Source organism: Leptopilina boulardi, unplaced genomic scaffold (genome assembly GCF_019393585.1).
Source record: "Leptopilina boulardi isolate dan_hultmark-lab unplaced genomic scaffold, ZJU_Lbou_2.1 LbouV2_322, whole genome shotgun sequence".
NCBI lineage: Eukaryota > Metazoa > Arthropoda > Insecta > Hymenoptera > Figitidae > Leptopilina > Leptopilina boulardi.
Genome location: NW_026137888.1, coordinates 212502 through 237627, shown reverse-complemented (window position 1 = coordinate 237627; position 25126 = coordinate 212502). Strand labels below are relative to the sequence as shown.

Below are 25126 nucleotides of genomic sequence, written 5' to 3'. Positions count from 1 at the left end.
CCAAATATTAAATAAATTTAATAGAAATGCCCAAACATTTTTTTTTTAAATTTATTAATAAATTCTGCACGCAATGTTGGCTGGAATATTAATAAAAAAATTGTGGATGAATTTCGTGAATGAATATCATATTGATGATATTCGAGTGAATTACTCATCAACTGCGAATTCCAATTTTGATAAATTCTCAACAGAAATTTGTGTTAAATTTAGTAGGTAATATTTAATATTTTTTATTGAGTAGGTAAATTTTTATTGTGTTATGAAATATTTGCTCCCTCTAAAGTCGTTCTATATTTATGGAAATAACACATAAGCTTTGCTTGAAAAATTTTAAAAAATTTTATTCCTAATAATTTTCTGTATTTTTTATCTGTCATTTTGTATTATTACCGATTTATTTCTTTTATATTGTTAACTATTCTATAACACGAGAATAATTTTTGGTAAATTTGAAGAATGTAATAAAAGTGCGTATATTTTATTTTTAAAAAAGTAATGAAATAAATTTTATGAAAGTATATGTAATATTATAATAATAAGTTATATTGTTGCTGAAAATTTAAAAAAAATTATGGGCAGGATAATAACCACAATATTAATGAATTTTTAAATAAAATATATTTGTTTTTAGCTTATAATGTTCGCTTTATCTTTCGTCGTCGCATTCTTCTGGGCCTGAAAAAGAAAAAAAATTTAATATACTTTTTGGTAAGTAATGAAATCTAATTTATTCTATACATTATATTATTATTGATGGATTGAATGATAACCATTGGAATGACTACAAATTTATAGTTGATATGTAACAATAATTTAATTATTTGTTCATTATTTAATAAGAATTTCGTTTTCTCTTCTAATATTAAAATGAATACACTGTAAAAAGAAAGGTATACTAATTTCATACCAATTTTGGTACTAAATCGTAATTTGATTCTATTTTAATATACCGAAATCAGCTCTAATTTAGAACTTTTTTTTACAGTGTAGATGAAAATTAATAGATGAAAATGCTAAAAGGAGTACTTAAATATTTAAGGATTAAAGTTAAGCATTACTTCAGATAAATGTATATTTGCTTATTATTATATTAATGTTCAAAGTGAGTCTTATTTGTTGACTCTTGTTTTCAGTGCCATGTGTGTGTGTCTCAAAAAGCACTACAAACTTAAAGAAAAATAAAAACATTAAATTTGAATTTTTTACTACAAAATTGAAAAGTAACTTTTTCAAAATTTTTGTTTTTTAAAATATTAATAACTTTGGCTACTATTAATAAAATGTGTTCAAGAAGGGTCAAAAAGTGCGTTATAAAACCCAATACAAAACTGAGTGATAGCTCTTGGAACATTTTTTCAAAAATGCCGCCAATGAGTTTTAAATCCAAATGTTTATTACATGAAAATTTTGCTTCCTATTTACGATCATCAACAAAATTTGCTTCCTTGTGGAGGAAGTATTAACATTGAAAGAACTATTTATTTATTCTTGATGCAAAAAATAAGATTTTATTATACAGTAACATAATTTTTAATAAATGAAAAAATTTTAGTAAAAGGAGTGAATTTTCCTGCTTTAGTTATGATTAATTCTATTAATTTTCCAAAAACAGACATGTTACAGTGGGCAAAAAACCATGTTCGTTCTAAAAACGTTTTTAAAACGTTTCATGTCCGCTAAATAATGTTCTAGAACATTTTAGGAACATGGATGTTCAAATAATGTTCTGGAACATTTTTTGGCTGTCATGAAACGTTTTAAGGACGTTTTTGGAACGAACATGGTTTTTTGCCCACTGGGGTATTGCATTCGATTATCAAATTTTGCAACATTTACTAAAAAAATCGATTATTTAAATAAGTATTTCTTATTATTTAAAGAAAAACAAGCTCCTACTTGTTTTTCAGCATGCCAACAACTGAAACAGTGACAATGACTGAAGTACCCAAGTAGCACGTAATATTACAGTAATATTACTGTAATATTAAAATGTCCGCCCGATGGTAATATTACCGACCAATGATATCGGTAAAAAAAGAATAATTAGCACTTAGCATTTCACGGATTTGGTCGCGGCAGCTGTAATCTGAAATTCACGATTTGACGGATTACGACGTTTCTCCAAATTCGTGAACAATATTATTGTAAGTCGTAAGATGTTTAACTGGACATATTTAGAGAAATTCACTAGGACGGGCAGTATAAATTGTTTAAATGTTAAAGTGCATTGTATTTGAGTATAAAAATACCATTTGTAAAGTGCAATTAATTATTTTCAATGAAATATTGAATGTTACATACTAAATACGGTCGTAATACGTGATGAGAGTAGTCCAAATTCGTGATATGTCAAGTTTCGCTTGGTTATAAAGATCTCCTTTACCGACAATGGATAAATGCTTTATAGCTATGTCATTAAGGAAGTAGATTTCTATTAAACTTAATTAAAACATTTTAATTTTTAACAATTTTTTATTATTTTAAAATGTGAATAAATCTTTAAATAATAATAAACTTTATATTACATTATTTAAATAAAATATTTTATCTGTAAGTAGTAAACAATACAAAATAAATTTCTAAAATTTAGTATTAATTCAATTTCTATTCTTTTTAAATCTATTTGTTATTAATATTATTTTTAATTTATTATCATAACTTTATTTATATCGAAATTAGATGTATTTTGTTTTTTTATATTTATTTTTAGACAGAATATATATTCACATTTACAAATAAATAAATATAATTATGCATGAAGATTTTTAAATAAATATGATTTATTTATTAAATAAGAAGATATAATAAAAAGGAACAACTTGTTATGTAATATGTTTTATTTAATCACCATCAAAATTACAGCAAAATTATTTATTTTTATATTTTACTAGTTAATAAATAAATCATTTTTTATAATTTTCCTACACAATTGTCTATTTATTTATAAATATATACATATTTTTTAAGATAAAAATAAAACAACAAAATAAATGAAATTAAAATAATAAAGAATAAACACATTTTAAAAGAAGAAAAAAGACTAAAAGTTAAGAAGATTTCTTAATTAAATTTAAGGGGGGTGGTAAGGTTTCCATTTTCGAAAAATCGATTTTTTCTTTTTTTACTATTCTTGTAGTTTATTTATTTATTGAAACTCCACCGCCCGCAGTCCTAGAAGGACCATAAATGGGCAACTACAAGAAAGTATAAATCATTCTACAATATCTAAATATTTGTTTAAACATTTAATAAAATCGCCGACCGAAGAGCTAAACAAATCAAGTTTTGGTTGAATAGTAACAAAAAAATCGTTCAAATGGTAACACGCAAAGTAAATTGGAGAAATTTTACCAAATTCTCTACGTAAACAGGGCAAAGTAAATGGTATTTCATTACGAGAGTTGATTTTAGGCACTCTTAAGGGTAAACTATATAATATATCTGGAGCGTAGATTTGGGAAGACAAAATTTTAAAAATAAACAAACAAGCATAGAAAATCCTACGTTGCGCTATTGTGACGAAGCCAAATCGTACACACAATTCATTATAATCCTGGCCACGAGGCAGACATTTTTTATCAACCTTAAAGACCAGATATTTGAGAAACCTCTTTTGAATATATTCTAAGTAATTATTATACTTTTCAAATTGAGGAATAGCAATAAAAGAAGCAAAATCAAATCTAGATCGAATTAATGAGAAAAAAAGTAACTTTAAAGTCTTAATGTTATAAAAATGTTTAGTTGATCTTAAGAGGTAACCCAAAGATCTGGAAGTAGCCGTTACTAATTTTGATATATGGTCATTAAAATTCAATCGGCAGTCAAATGTAACACCGAGATCACATAATGAAAAAACTCTCTCCAAGGTTATATTGTTTAGAACATAGTTATTAAAAAAAGGTACCTTTGACCTAGTGAATGTTAAAATATGACATTTAAGAGATATTGAGAGGTAATAAGTTATTTTGTGACCACGTAAAAATATAATCCAAATCATTTTGGAGAGCATTTATATCTGAAATAGATTTAATTATTCGAAAAACCTTAACATCATCGGCAAATAGTAAGATAAAAGAATCAATGCCTTTGTCAATGTCATTAATATAAAGAGTAAAAAGTGGAGAACCCAGTGAAGATCCCTGTGGAACTCCTTTATCAGGTATAAAAGAATCAGACGAAAATTGACCTATAGTAACTCTATGACTCCTTTGATATAAATAATTTAGTAAAACTATTTGAAGATTAAACGGCAAATCAATTCAATGTAGTTGAACATCTCAAGAATATATTCCCAAAATTTGAAGTCAATTGGAGCGAAACTCACAAAGTTATTAACAAATTAGTTCCTTCGCTTTTAAAACTGTATTTCCGTCAGTTAGTTGTACGTTGGAACGAGTGTTTGTTCTCAGTGATGTAATATAAGGCAAATACTTGAAAACAGAGGCTTATGGTCATGTTATTCAGTGGTCACGTGTCCCATATATTTTACTATGAAAATACGTCACACTGAATAACATGACCTTAAGACATTAAAACTACTGCCGAGAGTCTACTCTATGGAGCTAGAATCGATGATTCCAAATAAGCTGAAAAAATAATTTTTTTCCTTCTGTTTTAGCCTTTAAAACTTTAAATGCGTTTTTCTCATAATCATTTTTTAAAAATCCGTGTTCACTGATATTTGAAAACTACTTTACCGATTTATTCCAAACTTGGTATACATTTTCTACACATAAAATACCTATCCCCAACGAAGAGTTTTTCAATTTTTTTTACATTAAAGGGGTTTTTCATTTACAAAATAGTGGAATTTTTCGTCAAAAATATCAATTTCCACTTCAAATGAACACAAAAAATTTAAAAATGAAAAAAATTAAAATCGGAGATATCATAGGGGCGGGTTTCTTTTAAAAAATTTGCAGAATATTGTTCAAATGATACTTAATAATGTACAAACGGTTTGGATAAATTTGCTTTATTCATATTTCTAAAATAAATTCACAAAAAAAAATGTTTTTTTCATTGCTGGAACCCTTACCCCCCCTAATAGAAATCTACTTCTTCAATCTACTAACCTATAAAGGATCTATTCATTTTCGGTAAAAAAGATCGTTACAACCAATCGAAACTTATCATCCCACGGATTTGGACTACTCTCATCACGTATTACGACCGTATTTAGTATTTAACATTCAATATTTAATTAAGAATTAATAATTGTATTTTACAAATGGTATTTTTATTCTCAAATACGATGCACTTTCATTTTTAAACAATTTATACTGCCCGTCCTAGTGAATTTCTCTAAATATGTCCAGTTAAAAATTTTACGAATTACAACATTACTGTTCACAGATTTGGAAAAATGTAATCCGTCAAATCACGAATTTCGGATTACAGCGGTTGCGGCCAAATCCGTGAAACGCTAAGTGTTAATTTTATTTTTATAGGACATATTACGATAACATTGGTCGGTAATATCACCATCTGTCGGACATTTTAATATCACTGTTATAGTACGTGCTACTAGGGTATTTACCCCCTATATATATGGGGGATTTCACGTGAAGTGATCCAGGACAGAATTTCAAACTCATGGACAAGGTAATATTTGACACATTGTAACTGTTTTAATTTTAAAAATTAAAATAATGTCAAATATGTTTCGCATAGGTTTTTTTCTGCCCTTTTCAATGGTGTAATCAATTTTTCAAAAAACTTTATTTTTGACCTTGAAAAATGCAATTTAAGGGGAGGTTCTCATTGCGGCGACGAAGAAAAGCCCAACATTTAACATTTTTTTGCAAGGAACTAATATAACATATCGATCTATTTTTTTTATAAATAAAGATACATCCTTAAGCTTTTAAAAAATATTTTTTATTTTCAAAAAATTTTAAAATGGCGGCCAATATGGCGATTTGAAAAACCAATGCTTTTTTAATAAGTGAAACGGTGGGCACTCTGCACTCATCAATTTTGAACGTAGAACAAAAAACCAAAATTTGTTATGAAGCTGACATTCTAAAGAATAGGTTATACCTGTAAAATTGTCAAAAAGTTGTATGAATGACAAAATGGCTGACACTTTTTTAAAAACGTGCGATTTTTGCTCTATTTTTTCATGTTTAACCCCTTGTAAAAAATGTTTATTGTTAACAATTAGGCCATATTATAGGTATAACCCCAGCAGAATTTAGTTATCTTTCATTTGCCGGAAACCGGAAGTTAATTGGTTGAATAGTTTAGACGCTACGATCCCAAACAGTTTGAAAAATCTTGTTTCGAGAAAAACGCGTTTAAAGGTTTGGAAACATTTTCATATGAAATATTTATATTTTTGGTTAGATTTGCGTAAATCATGGATAATAGGTTATAGGTATAGGTTTTTGAGGTCGCTGATCACGAGTCGTGGTAAGTCATCTGTTAATAAAAATGTCGATAGCAATTTTAACATATGTATAAAAGCGATTAGGCATAAAAGTGCAATGATCATGCTACCTCAGCGTTATTCAGCGCTCAGGGGTGCTATTCTGTAACTTCACTTCACTTTCACTTCACCTTCACTTCACTTTCACTTCACTTTCACTTCACTTCACTTTCACTTCACGTTCACTTCACTTTCACTTTCACTTCACTTTCACTTAACTCTCACTTCACTTTCACTTAACTCTCACTTCACTTTCACTTCACTTTCACTTTCACTTCACTCTCACTTCACTTTCACTTAACTCTCACTTCACTCACTTCATCATTGCACTTTTATGCCTAATCGCTTTTATACATATGTTAAAATTGCTATCGACATTTTTATTAACAGATGACTTACCACGAATCGTGATCAGCGACCTCAAAAACCTATAGATATCCATGATTTACGCAAATCTAACCAAAAATATAAATATTTCATATGAAAATGTTTCCAAACCTTTAAACGCGTTTTTCTCGAAACAAGATTTTTCAAACTGTTTGGGATCGTAGCGTCTAAACTATTCAACCAATTAACTTCCGGTTTCCGGCAAATGAGAGATAACTAAATTCTGCTGGGGTTATACCTATAATATGGCCTAATTGTTAACAATAAACATTTTTTACAAGGGGTTAAACATGAAAAACCTCCCCGTTATGATGTCACGGGGAGGTAAAGTAACATTACCTCCCTGTCGCCGGGAAAGACTTACTTTCCACCCGATATACAGGTAGGAAATGATGTACTTTCGGTGCGTGTGTTAGAAAAATGTTTTTTAATGTTCTTGAGCTTATTTAAAAGTTAGTTTTCTATAGAAAAAGAATTACTTGTCATCATTAAAGTATAATTTTTTTCGTAAAAAAAATGCAAGTCTTCAAAGTTGAACCAAAAAATTCAAAAAAATTTCACTTTTTTTAACAGAAAAATAATTTTTAAAATTCAAATAAAATTATTTTATACAATTTCCTTGAAAAATCTATACAATTTCATGTCTTATATACCCAGTGGGCACAGGGACATGGGATGTCTTTAGGACATCCCTAGGATGTCCATGTCCGTTCGAAAGACGTCATTTGGACATAAGATGTCGTCAGGACGTCTTTTGAACGGACATGGACATCCTAGGGATGTCCTAAAGACATCCTATGTCCCCGTGCTCACTGGGTATTTTATAAGACGGTTTCTTGTACAAAAGAAAATGGCAAATTTTTTTGAATTTTTTGGTTCAATTTTGAAAACTTGCATTTTTTTGAGGAAAAAAATTATACTTTAATGATGACAAGCAATTCTTTTTCTGTAGAAAACTAACTTTTAAATAAGCTCAAGAACATTAAAAAACTTTTATTATTTTAGAAGTTATTCAAATATTTGTGAAACATTAAAAATGAGGGTTTTTGAAAATATCTAAATGTAATGTTGGCCAAATCACTTCTAAAAAGTCTTATTCTTCTCACAATTTTATCATCTTCTAGTAAATGAATAGAAAAAAATTTTTAGTTTTTATACATTTTATGTTTTATGATGTTTTTCATTCACCAAAAAATAGGTGGACTCTCAATTCTGACCGGTAGTGTATATTTGACTTACTTCTGAGAACTTTCTCCTTCTTAGGTGTTAATTGTTTTCGGGGAGACCTCCCTTTGATTTGAACCAATTTTCCAGGACGACTGGACCGAACATATCTGTTGACAAGTTTTTCCCTTGACCAAAGTGCAATGGCTAGGGTTTTTACAAATTTGCAACAAGTTGTTTGATTCTTAATGTCATCAAAGACACTTTCTCTAAGGGATATACCTTCACCCAAATGAATGCGTCTTGTCTGAAATTTAAATTTACTTACATGAATAAAATTAATTTCAATTCATTTAATATCGTTATTTTTTCTATATTTTATTATTAACTTCTTTGGAATAGTTGATATTGTAAATAAATGAGGCTTGCAACATTTAGGATGTTTCTAAATATCACGAAAAGTTTTTTAAATTGAAATTATTTTAAAAAGTTAAATAACAAATAGGGTAACTGCACCAGTGGTGGATCAATTAAGCCTACTAAATTTATTATTTTGACTTTAAAGGGGTACAGATTTTTTCAGATGAAAAATATAGGGTTATCTTTACAATAGTATGAATTAACAAGTCTTCAAGGACACTATCGTGTAGTTTTCGACCTGCTTGTAACGTTTACACCCCCTCACACCCCCATTCAACAATAAAATGACATTGCTCCAGTCGTGGATCATTTACCCCTTTACACTACACAAAAAAAACTTAATGATATAAATTTTTTTCCAAAAGTATTCTATATGGAAAGAATTGATTACTTTCTACTCTAAAAATTAAAAAAATTTAGACCAAACAATTATTTTTTAAGATTTCATGTGAAAAAGCATAAAATCAACAATTGTTGTATTGCTTTGTTTTCCTAAATATTTTCAAATGATTTTATTTCATAAAACTTATCTATACACCTCCCCTAAACGATTGAAACATTTAGTTCAATTAGAAATAGCTTATTTTAACCTTTTTAACGCTGTTGATCCACCATTGGTACCTGATCCACCACTGGTGCATTTACCCTAAATGAATCTCAAATTAAATAAATATGAATTTTTTAAATAATTAAAATTGTTTGAAATTGAATTATGTTATATCCATTATAAATTTATGAATATATATGGGGCATTCCACGTCACCGGGAGACCCCCTCTGTCCAAAAATGGTTTTGTCTAAAAAATTATTTATTTGCTTAAAATTTAGTTTATTATGTCTACTTTTAAGTGCAAAGTGGCACCTTTTAAAATTGCAAATGGCGGATCCAATATGGCGGACTTAGTAAAAAAAATTAAAAAATTACCAAACATGCTTCAAAATATTTACTCGGGGGTTTTCAAAAGCGCTAAAATCGATTTTGACATTAAATTTTCTAAACTCAATATGGCGGATCCAATATGGCGGCTAAAATTGAAATTTCTTTAAAAATGGTCGGATTTTCTTGGAATTTATAACTTAGGGGTCCAATTAGCTTGAAACTTATCACTCAGTGGTTTTTGGGGTCGCTGATTACGAATCTGATGTTAGTTTTTCGAAATTCAAAATGGCGGATCCAAGATGGCAGAAGACATTTTTAAAAATCGATCCAATTTGCCTGAAATTTGTTACTCGGGGGTTTTTGGGGTCGCTAATTACGAATCCGATGTTCCTTTAAAAAAATGTTTTAATTTCAAAATGGCGGATTAAATATGGAGGGCAATTTTTTAAAAATTTGATCCAATTTGCCTGAAATTTGTTACTCGGGGGTTTTCAGGATCGGTGATTACGAATCTGATGTTAGTTTTTTAAAAAAATTTGAATTCAAAATGGCAGATGTAAGATTCGTTTGTAATAGAGATTAAAAATTACATCGCATTGGTACTCCTAGAATTCCGCATTCACCACGACGCCCAGTGCAAGATTTGGCGAATCTCGCATTGACAAGTCGACACTCTCAATAAGAAATCGGGTACCTCCCAATTTTATTTTTTTACATAGTTATTGTACAATTTTTTTTACCATTTTACATTCTTTCGATAATTAACATTAATTTTTACCTCCTCGACCATTTGACTTACGAAATGTGGGTTTTGAAAAATCTTGACCGACGTCTGGATGTAAATTCCCTAACTAAACGCTAACAGCATATTTCAAAACGAACGCATTAACCACACCACCAACATACAGTGGTCAGAATCTGCAATTTGCTGTTCAAGAAAGTTTACCCTGTTGAAAATTCCTATGTGAGAACACATATGGGATCCCATCCAGGATCTCTTGTGAGTTCTTATGTGGGTTCCCATACAGGTTCACACATAAGATCCTGTATGAAAAGGTTCCTGGGATGAACTTGCGTGAGATCAAGCGCACGATCTTATGTCTCTGTAAAAGCAATAACACAGGATCACATGAGGTTTCCTGTGTAGGTTCCTATATGAGCAACACGATAAATAGGAACACACATGGGATCTTTTCCGAGATCTTGTATGAGTTCTTACATAGGTTCTCACATATAAGAAGATTAATAGCAGCTTAATAAGATTTTATATGAAATCTTATTAAGCAGCTTAATTTTAAATAGTTAAAGCAGCTTAATAAGATTTTATATGAAATCTTATTAAGCTGCTATTAATCTTCTTATATGTGAGAACCTATGTAAGAACTCATACAAGATCTCGGATAAGATCCCATGTGTGTTCCTATTTATCGTGTTGTTCATATAGGAACCTACACAGGAAACCTCATGGGATCCTGTGTTATTGCTTTTACAGAGACATAAGATCGTGCGCTTGATCTCACGCAAGTTCATCCCAGGAACCTTTTCATACAGGATCTTATGTGTGAACCTGTATGGGAACCCACATAAGAACTCACAAGAGATCCTGGATGGGATCCCATATGTGTTCTCACATAGGAATTTTCAACAGGGTACAGCCTTCAAATTTTAACAAAAATTCGATGATTCTTGTTTTAGAATAATAGGGAATAAATACTTAAAATCTTTAAGGGGAGGCACCACCCCCAATTTTGACCCACTTTAATTTACATTATTAAACGAGGTTCTATTTTTTTTCTTGCATCATTTAGGTCCTAAAAACATACAGGATGGTCAAAAAAATAAAATTTTAATTTTTGACAATTTTAGAAATTAAATTTTTAAAAAAATTAATATTTTAAATATCTATCTTCTTTTTCAATTTTGACTATTTTTCATCGCCAATTTTTTTCCACGCTTTTTTAATGATTCTTAAGAATCTCTCGCATGGATTTTCAAAAATTTTAATTTTTTCAAAAAAAGAGCGAAAAATATAAGTTAAAACATCATTACACTCTCCTATTAAATATGTATCTTCTTTCACAATTTTAAGTATTTTTCATCGTCAAATTTTTTCCACACTTTTTTAATGATTTGTCAGAATCTCTCGCATGGATTTTCAAAAATATTAATTTTTTCAAAAAATAAAAATTCTAAAATGGTCAAAAATTAAAATTTTCTTTTTTTGACCACCTTATATGTTTTTACGACCCAAATGATGCAAGAAAAAAAATATAACCTTATTTAATAATTTAAATTTAAGTGGGTCAAAATTGGGGGTGGTGTCTCCCCTTAAGGAAGCACTTCTTTGAATTTTTGAGAAAAACGCGTTTGAAAAAATGTATCGTAAAATTTAAATAACTATTTAAAGTTATTTAAATAACTATTTAAAGTGCTTACATTTTAATCTGTTATTCCAGCACCATACATTATTTAAAACCTTTACTCTATCTATACAAAACATGTCAAATCATAAAGTGACTTCTTCAGCGACGTCGCTACTAATCTGCTTGCTACTCCGAGCGAGCTTCATTCATTGACTGTAGCACAGAGAGGACATCGCATTTCGCTTTAAAAAATGTTCAAACCTATTTTTAAATATATAAGCTAACTATTTACGTAAAAAATATCGATTTTTTGAACTCTCTTATATGGTTTTACCCCTTAATAATAATCGTATATTAATGTTTACAAAAACTTTTTTTAAATTGCTAAGGGACCACATGAATGCTCAGGATTATTTATAGTGTATAATAGAGTGAAACCCAACTTGTAAAAAAATGTTATTGATCAAGTGTGAATAGGGTAGTTGCACCAGTGAAAGAACAAATTGCTTATTTATCACAATATTTCACAAATTATAATTTTTAGCACTATAAAAAAATATTTTTTAGTTCCTTGTTTCTTCAAAATATATTTTATGATAAAGCAATCCATTTAATGTGCAAGTTATTTTTGAAAATAGTTTCTTATGTTTTCAGTGTGTTATGTAAATGATAAATGAACAAAATATGAACAGAAAATAGGTTACAAGTTATAAAATTAAATCATATTTTTGGATGCGTAATTAAGAAAACATAGTTAACAGTAAATTATAAAATTGTTTCAGAATATGTGTAACATTTTTTTATAATCTTTCTAGGCTCTGCATTAATATAAATTTACTATGTTCTTTCACTGGAAAATACAATTATCCTTTTACTGGTTGATGTTCTTTCACTGGTGAAATAGACGGTTTTCAATATATGATTAAAATTTTAAATATTATATTATATTTATAAATTTTTTATCATATGTTTCAAATTCTATAGGAATTTTGATATTCAATGCATATGTTTAAAACGAAATTCAAGAATGGCATTTAAAATTAAAAAATGTCGAAAGAATGCATTCCCTTAAATGTTCTTTCGCTGGTGCCACTACCCTAAATAAAATAAATAAATTTTTTAATTTATTGAAGTTAATAACTGAATAACGCATTTATTTATATGTTGAACAGTTTTTTTTCTCCAATTGTTTTTGAACTTAGTCACAATTGACAGTTACACTTGAATATTTTTTAAACAAGTTGTAAATTTAGATATTCATTACATGAACATTTTGCTTCCCCTTTACGATCAGCAAAAAAATTTGCTTCCTCGTGAAGGAAGCACCATTACAAGAACTATTTATTGATTAGTTCTTGATGCAAAGAATAAGATTTTTAATCGTCTTTATGTAATGGATAAGGTTTTATTGCACAGTTACATAAAGTTAAACAAAAAATTGAATTTTTAATAAAAATGTAAATTTATCGGCTTTAATTATGATTAATTCTCTAAATTCTGATATAATTTATACTTTATGTAGACAATTCGATTCGTCTTGATGCAAAGAATAAGATTCTATCATATATTAAATTCAATATCCAACAAAATAGACACCGTTTTAACAAAGTTGAAATACAAAAAAAGAAAAAATTCAAAATATTTGAAAAATTAATAAATTTATATTAATTTTGGGTAAATTGTAAAAGTTATATATATTATAATCGATTCTTTTCGATGCAAGGAATACAATTTTGTTATATATCAATTTGAACTGCAATAAAGGAAAAAAATTTTTGGCTAAAATGTAAATTTCTGATTTTTTAATTTTGAATAATTTTTTTATTTTAATTTGAATTAATTTTGTACTTTATATCTATATATCAATCGATTCGTCTTAACGTAAGAAATAACATTTTACTACATATTAACTTAAATTTGTCCCAAAAAAAATTTTTTTCATTAAAAACGAATTTTTGGAAAAAATTTGATAAAATTTTTTTGTCGATATTTTTAAAAATCCTTGTGTCCATTTTGAGATATTAATGTGACAAAAAAGCCTGGAAAATTTTAGCCAAATCCGTTAAAACGTATTAAATTTATCGTGTTCACAAGAAATCGGGATCCACACACACACACATATACATACATCCGGACATTTGATCAAGGACTTATATATATCATTTATACATAGAAAAAAGTTTATTTGAAACATTTTTAATAATTTTATAATTTGAACGACTACATAGCTTTCTCCACGAGGAAGCAAAAGAGTAACTTTTTATTGTCGTAAACAAATTAAACTGACAAATGATCAGCTTGTTTGTTTTTTATATAAACAGAATCGTTTGTCTTCTTATACTTATGTAAATTCTTTTATTAGTAACAGTTTATCATAAATGTTTTTAAAATGTGTTCTTTGATATTGCTATAGACAAATTAAATTAGCAAATGAACAGTTCACTTGTTTATCATTAAAAAGGAATCGTTTTTCTTTTAACAATAACAATTCATAGACCATAGACTTTTTTGAACAGTGAATTGTAGATTTTTTTAATTACTTTCAAGGATTCTCATTATAAGTTTTGAAGTTGTTGTCATGTTAATGGACCTGTGTTGTATTTCTGACATGAATTGAATACTGGTTAAAGGTTAATTAGATGTCTATAAATCAGTGTCGGTTCTCCGATATTAAGTTATCACAGACCCAAAATTTATTTAATGTCAAAAGATTTTCGATTAGCTCTCGATACGCAGCAAACTGTAAATTGCACAAGTGGAAATCAAACATTTTTCCCCTAAATGCATAAAATGCTATTCTCCGTGTATGCATATGAAAGTACCTATCGATTCATAAAGAATGACTTACGTTATTGTCAATACTAATTTCTCTACAGATAGCGACTGATACTTTTTTAAAAACTATTTTTTGACATCAGGAGATCATAAAACGAGAAGAATTACAGGAATTAGATAATTGTCAAAATCGAACGAATCTAAACCTTCCTATTTTTTTTATGAGAATGCAGAAATATATCACCACCATTTTAAAGTAAAACTAAAAAAAAATAAATATTTATACACAGTTGTTTGAATTACATTAAAAGAGTCAAACTTACTTTTGATTTCTCACAACGAAATACTTTATACCTCTTCATGTCTAAATTTGGATTGATTTGTAAATCATAATTTGCAGCACGCTCTAGATCCTCGTTCATCTGCAGATTCATATTTTTGTCCTCGGTTTTATCCATCACATCCTCAGTGTCGTCTGTTAAAACAAATTTATAATTACTTCTTTATTAAAAGAAATAACATCGTTTTCACTTCCTTTATACCATGGAAACGAAGATGTCGTTTTTTTATAGCAGACGACAGGGAGTAAAAACATTCATTTCTTTAACCTTATAAAAATGCCCAAAAATTATGTTTGGTTCCATGTGTAATTTTGCCCAAATGTTAAAATAAAGTATAACTTCATAAAAATTGAACAAGTGAATGACTTTTACTCCCTCTTGTCTGCTATCTGAAATCAAAACTTTTGAACAATTATGCAGCATAAGGTTATGTTATATCTAGTGCAAATCAAATTTATCATGTGACAATTTCACATCATAAAGCATATGGTACACTGAGAAACATGTTTTTAAGGGGAGTTACCACCTTCATTTTAAGTCCTTTAAATTTTAATAGTCGCAGGAAGTTATATTTTTTTCTTGCATCATTTCGGTTCCAAAACATATAAGGTTGTCAAAAAAAGAAAATTTTAATTTTTAACCATTTTAGAATTTTTATTTTTTGAAAAAAAAATATTTTTGAAAATCCATGCGAGAGATTTCTGAAGAATTAAAAAAAGTGAGAAATATTTCATTCAATCTCTTGAACACCTTAAAGTATACTATCGAAAAACCAATTTATAAAGTTGCCACTAGTTGCTTCCGACCTCTCCCAAAAAGTACTTTAGCGGTGGTCAAGATTTCTAAAAAAACTAATGGACATATCTTTCTCAAATTTGGCACACTTCTTCTAGACAGTATTGACTAGTGATAAAACGAAAAGTTTAAAAAAAATTAGGGATGATAATCTGCAATCGTAATCGATTTTAATCGAAAATCGAACTGTTAGTAAAAAATCGAATTATTATAATCGATTTTAAGTTACTAAGAATCGAAATAATTTGAATAATGCAGTTGATTATTCGACCAAAGTAGTACTCATTTTTGTTGGTTGATTATCAATTTTGTTTGTCCAGTCAGGATGAAAATCGGGCGGATGGTGTACCCACCACTCCGTGCAGAAAGAACGTTATTATTAACTTTCTATGAGACAACTTCTTGACAATGTTTCTTTATGTTACTTTCTTTACTTCTTTATGTTCTTACATACCTTCAGGATGAAAAGGCTTCTTTGACGTAAATCGTAACTGCTAATTTATCAGAGTTTCATAAATATATGTAGATACAGATTCACTGAAGGTTCATATATATTCATTATTTTACAAGAAACAAAAAAGTTCTCTTACAATACACGCCACGTCTACGGAAAACTTGTAAGTCGTGATTGAATATATTCTCATGTCCATGTGGAAATTGAATCTGGGCACCAACCATCCCATTGTCGGGAAACACTACTATAATAGTTCGGCGTGCTGTTCGAGCTTTAACCAGGTTCCAGTCAGAAACGTCACGGTGTTTTATTCAGGGGCTAATTATTTGCTAAAATAAATAACAGATTTGAATTAAAACTAAAAAAACAAACTCTGTCAGGGCAAACTCGTGCTATTTCCACACGGGTGTTTATCCGACAATAATGTTGTTTAGTTTTTTATACAATGAATTTCTAGATTGAAATTTTTCAGCAGACACACACATGAATAAATAAACAGAAAGAAAAATTAATTTATGAACCATAATTAAATCTGTATCTACATATATTTATAAAACTCCGAAAAATTAGCAGTTACGATTTAGGTCAAAGCAGCCTTTTCATCCTGAAGACATGTAAAAACATAAAAAATTATCAAAAAAGTTGCCACATAGAAAGTCAATAATAACGTCCTTCCTGCACGGTGTGCCACTGAAATGCGCTAATTGTTAAATCAAAATGCTTGTGCATGAAAATTAAACCTATTGGAGGTATGGGAAACATTAAAACACAAATTTCCATGAGTTTATAAAGTGGCGTTAGATTTTCTTCCGATATTAGCGACATCAGTAGGGGAATACAGTCAGAGTTAGACACACTTTTGGTTTTTTGTTTATAACTTTCTTATTTAAATAAATTCAGTCCATTGTGGCATGTGGTCGGAAAGATCTACAAAAGAGAAACACTTTTGCTGAAGATCGTAAATTGATTGGTCTAAAATTAAAAAAGTTATGAACATTTAAAAAATAAAAAAATCTAGTGGGTGTAAATATGTAGGTATATTAATTTATAAACTGCGCCAAATTCATAATTAATATGGGTGTTTAACCCTGACTAGACGTACCATTTTCTAATTTGCGCCAATTTTCACTATCATTTTCGTAATCAGCGCATAAAAATACGTAGATATGCATAGTTTCAGAACAATTGAACATATGCGCTAATCGGAAGTACACCCTTTTTCTCATTATAATAATTTAATGAAATATCGTTTTCAGAAAAAAACGTAAAATTTTCTTTTGACAGTTATTTACAAAAAATCGAATAAAATCGACTTTGAGTAATGAATAATCGATTTATTTTTAAGAGTGTCCAAAAATCGATTGAATAATTATTAATCGATTTTATGATTTCGATTACCATCTCTAATATGTAAATAATCGATATATGGAGTCGAGCTCGGCTCTCTAAAGAATTCATAAATTAAATAATATTATGCTTACCATCACTGTCACTGTGATCCACTTTCTTATCTCTCGACAGACTAGGAGCTGAGAGTTTCAATTTTTTTATGTTCGATTCATTATTATTGCCATTAAAAAGATTTTTTTTAACTGTTAGCAAAGGTTTATTATTAATTTCCTCCGTATCCTCTTCTGAAGATGTGCAATCTTTTTCTTGTAATTTTTCCGGAGTTTTTTTTCCAATTAAAGAAATTTTATTAAACAATTTTAATTTCTCGTTTAAGTTTTCTTTTTGAACGCTGCGTTTAAAACGCTTTTTTGGGCTCTCCTTTTGATTCCTAGTCTAAATAGAAATTCATATATTAATACAATTAAAGAGAATTTAAAAAATAATTTTTTTATCAAATTTCGTTGAATAAAACAAAAATAATTAACTATTGTTATAAACATTTTATAAACAAATTTAACCACCCTGTAATTATCATTGTGGAAAATAAACTTACAAGGGTTAAATTTTCTAAAAAAAATTAATGTTGGTCATGGGTCTTTCAATTTTTTAAACTTGGTTTAAATTTAGTATGTTATGGCAGAAGAATTAGGAAAAAAAAAATTTCAAAATTTTAAAAATCGTGGATTTTACAGGGCATCAAACATTAAAGTACATTTTATATAAAAGGAATCATTTTGATCCACTCAGTTGGATTTTATCTATATTTTAGGAAATATCAATTACGAACAATTCAATGTGGATTATTTAAAAAAAAGTTTTAATTTGCCTAAAAAAGTAAAAAAATGTTGATTTGACTTTTTTGATCAGAAATATCCCAACGATTTTTTTTTAATATCGATTTTGTTATTGGAAAAAGGACAGAAAAGACAGACGTTTAAAAATCAAGATTTGCGATTATAAATTTTTTTAAGTAGATAAATGTTAAATTTTGAATTTTTAATCATTTAAAATCTTTAGATGCATGGTAAACTTTGCAGAAGATTTCTTTTTTATTTCTGGAACTTAATGATTAAAATTTCCAGTTTATTTAATTGGGCAACATTCAGAAAAATGATTTCTTGGACGTTTTTCATTTAAGTTATGTTCGTCTGTTGTACAAAACAAAAAAAAATTGAGAAGTAAATAATATTGACTCGTACTTAGAAGCGAACGGCACATATATTTTTTCAATAATACACTTTAAATTGTTGGTAAATCTATTATTGAAAACCCATGACCAACATTAAATTTTTTTTAGAAAATTTGACCCTTGTCAGTTGATCTTCCACAATGATAAGTACAAGGTGGTTAAATTTGTTTATAAAATGTTTATAACAATATTAATTATTTATTTCATATTTTTTCTTTTGTCAGTATGTGTATAAATAACTTAATAATCAAAATAATAGGAAGGATTAACGAATCAGGAAATAAAGTAGAATTGTACATTCTTTGAAAGAATTACATTATTTTTATAAATGGTCAAATTCTTCGCAGAAATTCAATTATTTTCAAACCAATTTTAATAAACAATCTCAAGAGTATTCAATTATTTTTAAAAATTGTAATAAAATTTGTTTACAAAATTTAATTATTCTTAAAAGTTTTTATAAAATGCTTTATTAGAATTTAATTATTCAATAAAATTAATAAATATTAAATTTCTCCTCATGAATTTGATTACTTTTATTACATTTTTTATAAAATATCTCTAAGCAATTCAGTTTGTTTAAAAAATTTGTAATAAAATCTTGGAAAGAATTTAATTATTTCCAGAATTTAATTTTCTATCAATAATTTTAATAAAGTTTAATAATAAAATTATTAATCAAGATTATTAATAAAATCTATTATTTACACTACCGTCAGAAATTGTGCGAACGCTTACACCGCGAGTCATTTAAAAACATACTCGCATGAAAATAGAGATAACTCCAAGAGAAATCAACGTAGAGATTTTTCTTTATAGCGTTGGAAAGCTTATTAAATTCCGAAAAAAATTATGTCTATTCGAAAGAAATTGCTTAAATAGATTTAAATATATCAATGTACAAAGTTAAAAAAATAATAGGAATTGGGCGAAAGCTCCCAATCGAAATCTTCTGTTTCTGTCCTGGAGCACGAACGAAGAAGGCAGTGAGACGTGAAAATCAAACGATTGACAGTCGAATTTTTTCCCCTCGTACTCTTTTTTGAATTATTAGGAAACCCGTCAACATTTTTTATTGTTCTTGGAATGAATAGAAAGCTTAGATTCCAAGGAATAATTACTATAAAGGGCAATTTTTGTTGTCGATTTTTCTGGACCATGCAAGAGGTTCAAGTCAAGTTAGAAAATGAGGAAAAATTTCCTATTATTTTTTCAACTTTGTGAAATGATATATTTGAACCTATTTAAGCAATCTCTTTCAAATATGCATAATTTTTTTCGAAATTTAATAAGCTTTCCAACGCTATAAGGAAAAAGTTTCGACATTGATTTCACTCGGAGTTATCTCTATTTTCATGCGAGTATGTTTTTCAATGATTCGCGGTGAAAGTGTTTGCACAATTTCGGACGGTAGTTTATATTCAAAAAATTAAATAAATCCTTCGAAAGAATTAATTATATTTTCAATACAATTTTTATAAAATTTCACGTGAGAGACAAATTATATTCAATTTTTAACAAAATTTCTTGAATGCATTAAATTATTTTAAAAAATTGTCATAAAATTCTCAGAGGAACTGAATTGCTTTCTTAAAATTTTAATCAAATGTTTACAATTATTTTAAAAACTTAAAAGAAATTCTTCATAAGATTCAATTACTTTAAAAATGTACAATTAAAACTATTAAAAAAAATTCTGAAAATTCAAAGAAGTTTTTCGAAATAATTCAATTATTTTCATACACATGAACTTGTTCCAAATTCGTATGCATTTTCCTGTACAGGAACTGGTCAGAACTTGTACAAGTTCAGTTGCTGATCTTGTACAGGAAATTGTACAAGATCTTGTACAGGGATTTTCAGTAGGGCGTGCTCGGCTCGACCATACGAGCTTTTTGCACACCTCTATCAGTTTTACAAAGTTTTTACATTGACTGCATTTGACAATCTCATGCAAAGTGCTAGAAATTTTCTAATTCTATCATTTAAATATTATTTAAAATGTTATAATTCTTAAATTACTTTAAGTTCTATTCAAAATTCAAGCACTGAGTCAATGAAAATTCTACGTACATCTTTTTACGTGCAGTAAAGTACGTACATATTAGATTTTTAAATGTTAGTAAGATTATATTTACATAAAAGCTATTCTTACTTTCACTATGCTAACGACGCGTACAAGTAATTAAGTTTTCTCACAAGTAACACTACCCAAGTGCCTCCTCCAGATTGATTTTTAACCATATACGTCTTAAAGAGTACCAAAAAATATATGATACGTATTGTTTCTAGCGGCTGCGATGTTGATTTAAGGGATGTAAATAGGGGTTAAAATATTCAATTTCTATTAATTTAATAAGACGAACTGACATGCGTTGATTCGAATAGTACTATTAATTTTTTTATGTTTCATAATTCAAAATAAATTGTTTAAACAATAGAAACAATAATTTATTGTAATGTCCATGCTTGTTTTAATAATTTGTCTTGATCCAGAGTATTAATGTTCATGAATTATTCCATTAAACATATCAGATCGTCTTATTAGATTAATAAAAATTAAATATTTCAATTCCTATTTTCATCCCTTAAATCAACATCGCAGCCGCCAGAAACAATACGTATCATATATTTTTTGGTATTCTTTAAGACGTATATGGTTAAAAATCAATCTGGAGGAGGCACTTGGGTAGTGTTACTTGTCATTCTAACTGCTTCTGGACAATTACAATTAGCCTAATGTATGATTTGTCTAAGTGTCTTTGCATTTAAAAAATTATTTAATTTTATAAACTGAAGTGACTCCAAGCTTCTATTTGCAATCACTGTAGTTAATTTATCACGTTGAATTCATTACAATATGTGCAATTTATTTCTTTAAGAAAGAACATTATGGTTTTGTAGAGAATCACACTTATATTAAATTTAAGTGTTCCAAGGGCTAAATCGATTCATTTAATTTTTAAAATATAATTATAAAAGCAAAACATTCTATATATGTATAGACGAACAAACGGATTGACACACAGACACCACTTAGATCTTACCTTCCTTTTCAATTTGTTTTCGAATGGCGTTTCCTCGTCCGGAGACAGAGTATCGTCTATTTTTGAAGTTAAAAATTTTAAGCGGCCACCGCTTTCAATCTGCTCCTTCACATCATCTACAGAATCTTGAATGAATAGAGATTAATGTTAACATTCGCCTGGCAATTTATAAAATGTTAAATATATTTTATGCAATTAGAATTTTGAACTCTTTAAAATTTGAAAAATATAGTTTCATAATCTACAATGTTTTTTCTATTTCAAAGACAAGTTTAGAATTTTTGAGTTTTATCGGAGCTTTTCGTTCGTGTTATTATATTAAATTAAAAATGAAATATAATCAAATTAATTTTTGTAATTAAAAATTAGTTTTTGAATTTAAAAATCGGGAGTGTTAGTTTTCGTGCAAAGGCATTTTAGGAGTGTTTTCCTTCGTAACACCCGTCGAAATGTAGTTAATAATTATTTATTTGTTTCATTGAATTTTAAGGGGAGGGACCGCTGAAATTTTAACACATCAAAATTAAAGCTGTTTAAGGGTGGTCAATTTTTTTTCTGACAATATTAATTATTTAAATGTATAATATATCATGAAAAATTAAAAAACTATAAATTTGTTAATAATTTTTAAAATCAAATTCAAAATTCTCGAAAATTTAAAATTTAAACTTCTCTCACAATTTTAATTATTTTTGACTGCCGATTTTTTTATACGCTTGTTTCATGATTCTAAACAATCAAGCGTATGGATTTTGAAAAATTTCAATTTTTTCAAAAAATGAAAATTTTGAAAAATAAAAATATTTGTAAAATTGTTAAAAATTACCTTTTGTTGTTTTTCTCAGTAGAATAAGATTTTTAGTTGAAAAAAATGTTGAAAAAAACTATTACCCCTAAACAAGATCAATTTTCATTGCTTTCAATTTTAGTGGTAATTTTGAAAAAAAATTAAACAACTTCCACAATTTTCATTATTTTTTATTGTCGAATTTTTTTTACGCTTTTTTCACGATTTTAAACAATCAATCGTATGGAATTTAAAGAAATTTAATTTTTCCAAAAAATAAATTTTCTAAAATGGCTAAAAAATTTTTTTTTTAAATTTTAATAATTTATAATAATTTTGGATCCTAAATTATGCCAGAAAAAAAATTGACACTCTTTAACAATAATAACTTCAGTAGGCTGAAATTTCACCAGTCCCTCCCCTTAAATTTAATTGCCTTATATTTAATTCTTTTTATCAATAATTTTATTCAATAAATTTAATTTTTCGAAGGAATTAAAATTTTTTAAATTTCAATTTTAAAACTTCTAAAATTCAATATTCTTGAAAATTGCAATTGTAACTCTTCTAAAATTGAATTATGTTCTGGAATATTTAACTAAACTTCTTTAAATCAATTATTTTTCATAATGTTGGAAAAAGTTCTTCGAGACTTTAATTAATTATAACAAAACAGTTGCGTTAAAATTCGCTTGAAATTCAATTTTTTCAATTCAATTCAAAATTTCATTATTCGAGAAAAGAAAAAATAAATAAAAATTCTAAAAATATATCTGATTTTCTGAAAATCGTATTAGATTCATATCAGTGATTTTTGAGATGAATTTGGTAAAGTTTTAAATGATTAATTGGATCCGACATTTTGAGTTTAGAAAATCTGATGTCAAATTTATTTGTATCGAAATTTGTTAGTTTTTTATATACGTTTTCAAGTAATATACATTTAAAATTTAATTCTATTTTTTTTCAATTTCTAAAATGAATTTAATTACAATTCTTGAGATTTATTGAATTTCTATGAAGAATTTTATTATTTATTACTTTAAATAATTGAACTCTTCACAAAAATTTTATTATTGATGATGAAAGGTATTGAATTCTTCGCAAAAATGCTATTGAAATTTTAGAAAATAAATTCTTTCGAGTAATTTAATTAAAATTTTATTGGAAATAATTCAATTCTTATGAGAATGTAAATAAAATTATATTGAAAATAAAAAGATGAATTTATAAATAAAAATAATAATTAATTGAATTAATTTATTATCATTTAAGTAATTGAAATGATAATAATTAAATGTAGTTAATAATTATTTATTTGTTTCATTGAATTTTAAATTTGCTTGCCTTGTATTTAATTCCTTTTATCAATAATTTTATTCAATAAATTTAATTTTTCGCAGGAATTAAAATTTTTTAAATTTCAATTTTAAACCTTCTAAAATTAAATTATTTTTTAAAATTACAATTGTAACAATTGTTCTGGAATTTTTAACTAAACTTCTTGAAATCAATTATTTTTCATAATAATTGATACATGGTAATATGTACATGGTAATAATAAATAAATAAAGTTGAAAAAAGTTCTTCGAAATTTTAATTAATTATAAAAAAACAGTTGTGTTAAAACTCCCCTAAAATTCAATTGTTTTCATATCAATTCAAATTTTGATTATTCGAGAAAAGAAAAAATAAATAAAAATTCGACGAAATCCGATTTTATAAAAATTGTATTAGATTCAGTGATTTTTGAGATGAATTTTGTAAAGTTTTAAATGATTAATTGGATTCGACATTTTCAGTTTAGAAAACAGTTTAAGAAAAAGGTGACTAATTAACAGAAAAAGTGAAAAAGGTGACAAAAGGGGACTATTTGTGATGCCTGTTATAGAAATAAGCTGTTAAATATGATGTTTTGAAAGTGACCTTCATAGGTGACTGACGATCAACAAGAAAAAATTCATAATATTTATTTCAAATTTTCCAGTAACTTTTGTCATCTTCAAATTGATGGAATCGAAAAATTTCACAAGATTTTATGAGAATAATAATTAAATTCTCTGTATCAAAATATTATTTACTTCTTGGTATTTTATACACATGAGGGGCTTGATGCTATAAGGAGATACGTGCCATGTTAAGTAAATGGCGCGTATCACCTTATAGTATCCAGCCCTTATATATATATATATATATATATATATCAATTTAAAAAAGACAAAGTTGCCGGAAAGTATTAAATAATTAACAAACTTTTAAAAAATAGAAAATGTATAAAAAATAAAAATAAAAAAAATAGGAAAATAGAAATGTATAATTTTATATATTTATCTTACCTGATATGAAGAAAATTTGGGCACGATGAAATTTATTATCACTTCCGCGCACACGTTGAATTTTTTTCAAATCAATGTTATTAAAATCAAAATGTTCAATGTCCTTATCGGCAACGATTTTAAACTCTAGACTCTTACAAAAACGCACGTAGGCAAACTTCTCACTGTCGTCCTCTGACATTTTTAAATTATATTTAAAAAAGCACCACAAAATTTTGGATACGCAACAGGAACTTGGCGAGAGCACGTGAGGATTGAAAGAAATAAAATACCGCCTAATGCCACAGTCCCAGCTAGTAGAGTAGTGGAACAGACTTGACCAATTACAGAATTGGATTTTTTGTAAACTTTTTCTGATTGG

General features: G+C 27.4%; 1 protein-coding gene across 1 annotated transcript; it reads right to left on the bottom strand.

Moving 5' to 3' along the window:
* Nucleotides 1-602: 602 nt before the first annotated feature.
* LOC127284277 (uncharacterized) lies at nt 603-25041 on the bottom strand. The gene is made up of 6 exons (XM_051309650.1): nt 24766-25041; nt 21643-21767; nt 17496-17799; nt 14748-14899; nt 8063-8294; nt 603-678 (listed from the first exon to the last, which is right to left on the bottom strand). Exons 1-6 carry the CDS (start codon nt 24944-24946, stop codon nt 650-652), a joined length of 1023 nt encoding a protein of 340 aa, XP_051165607.1. The 5' UTR covers nt 24947-25041; the 3' UTR covers nt 603-649.
* Nucleotides 25042-25126: the final 85 nt, after the last annotated feature.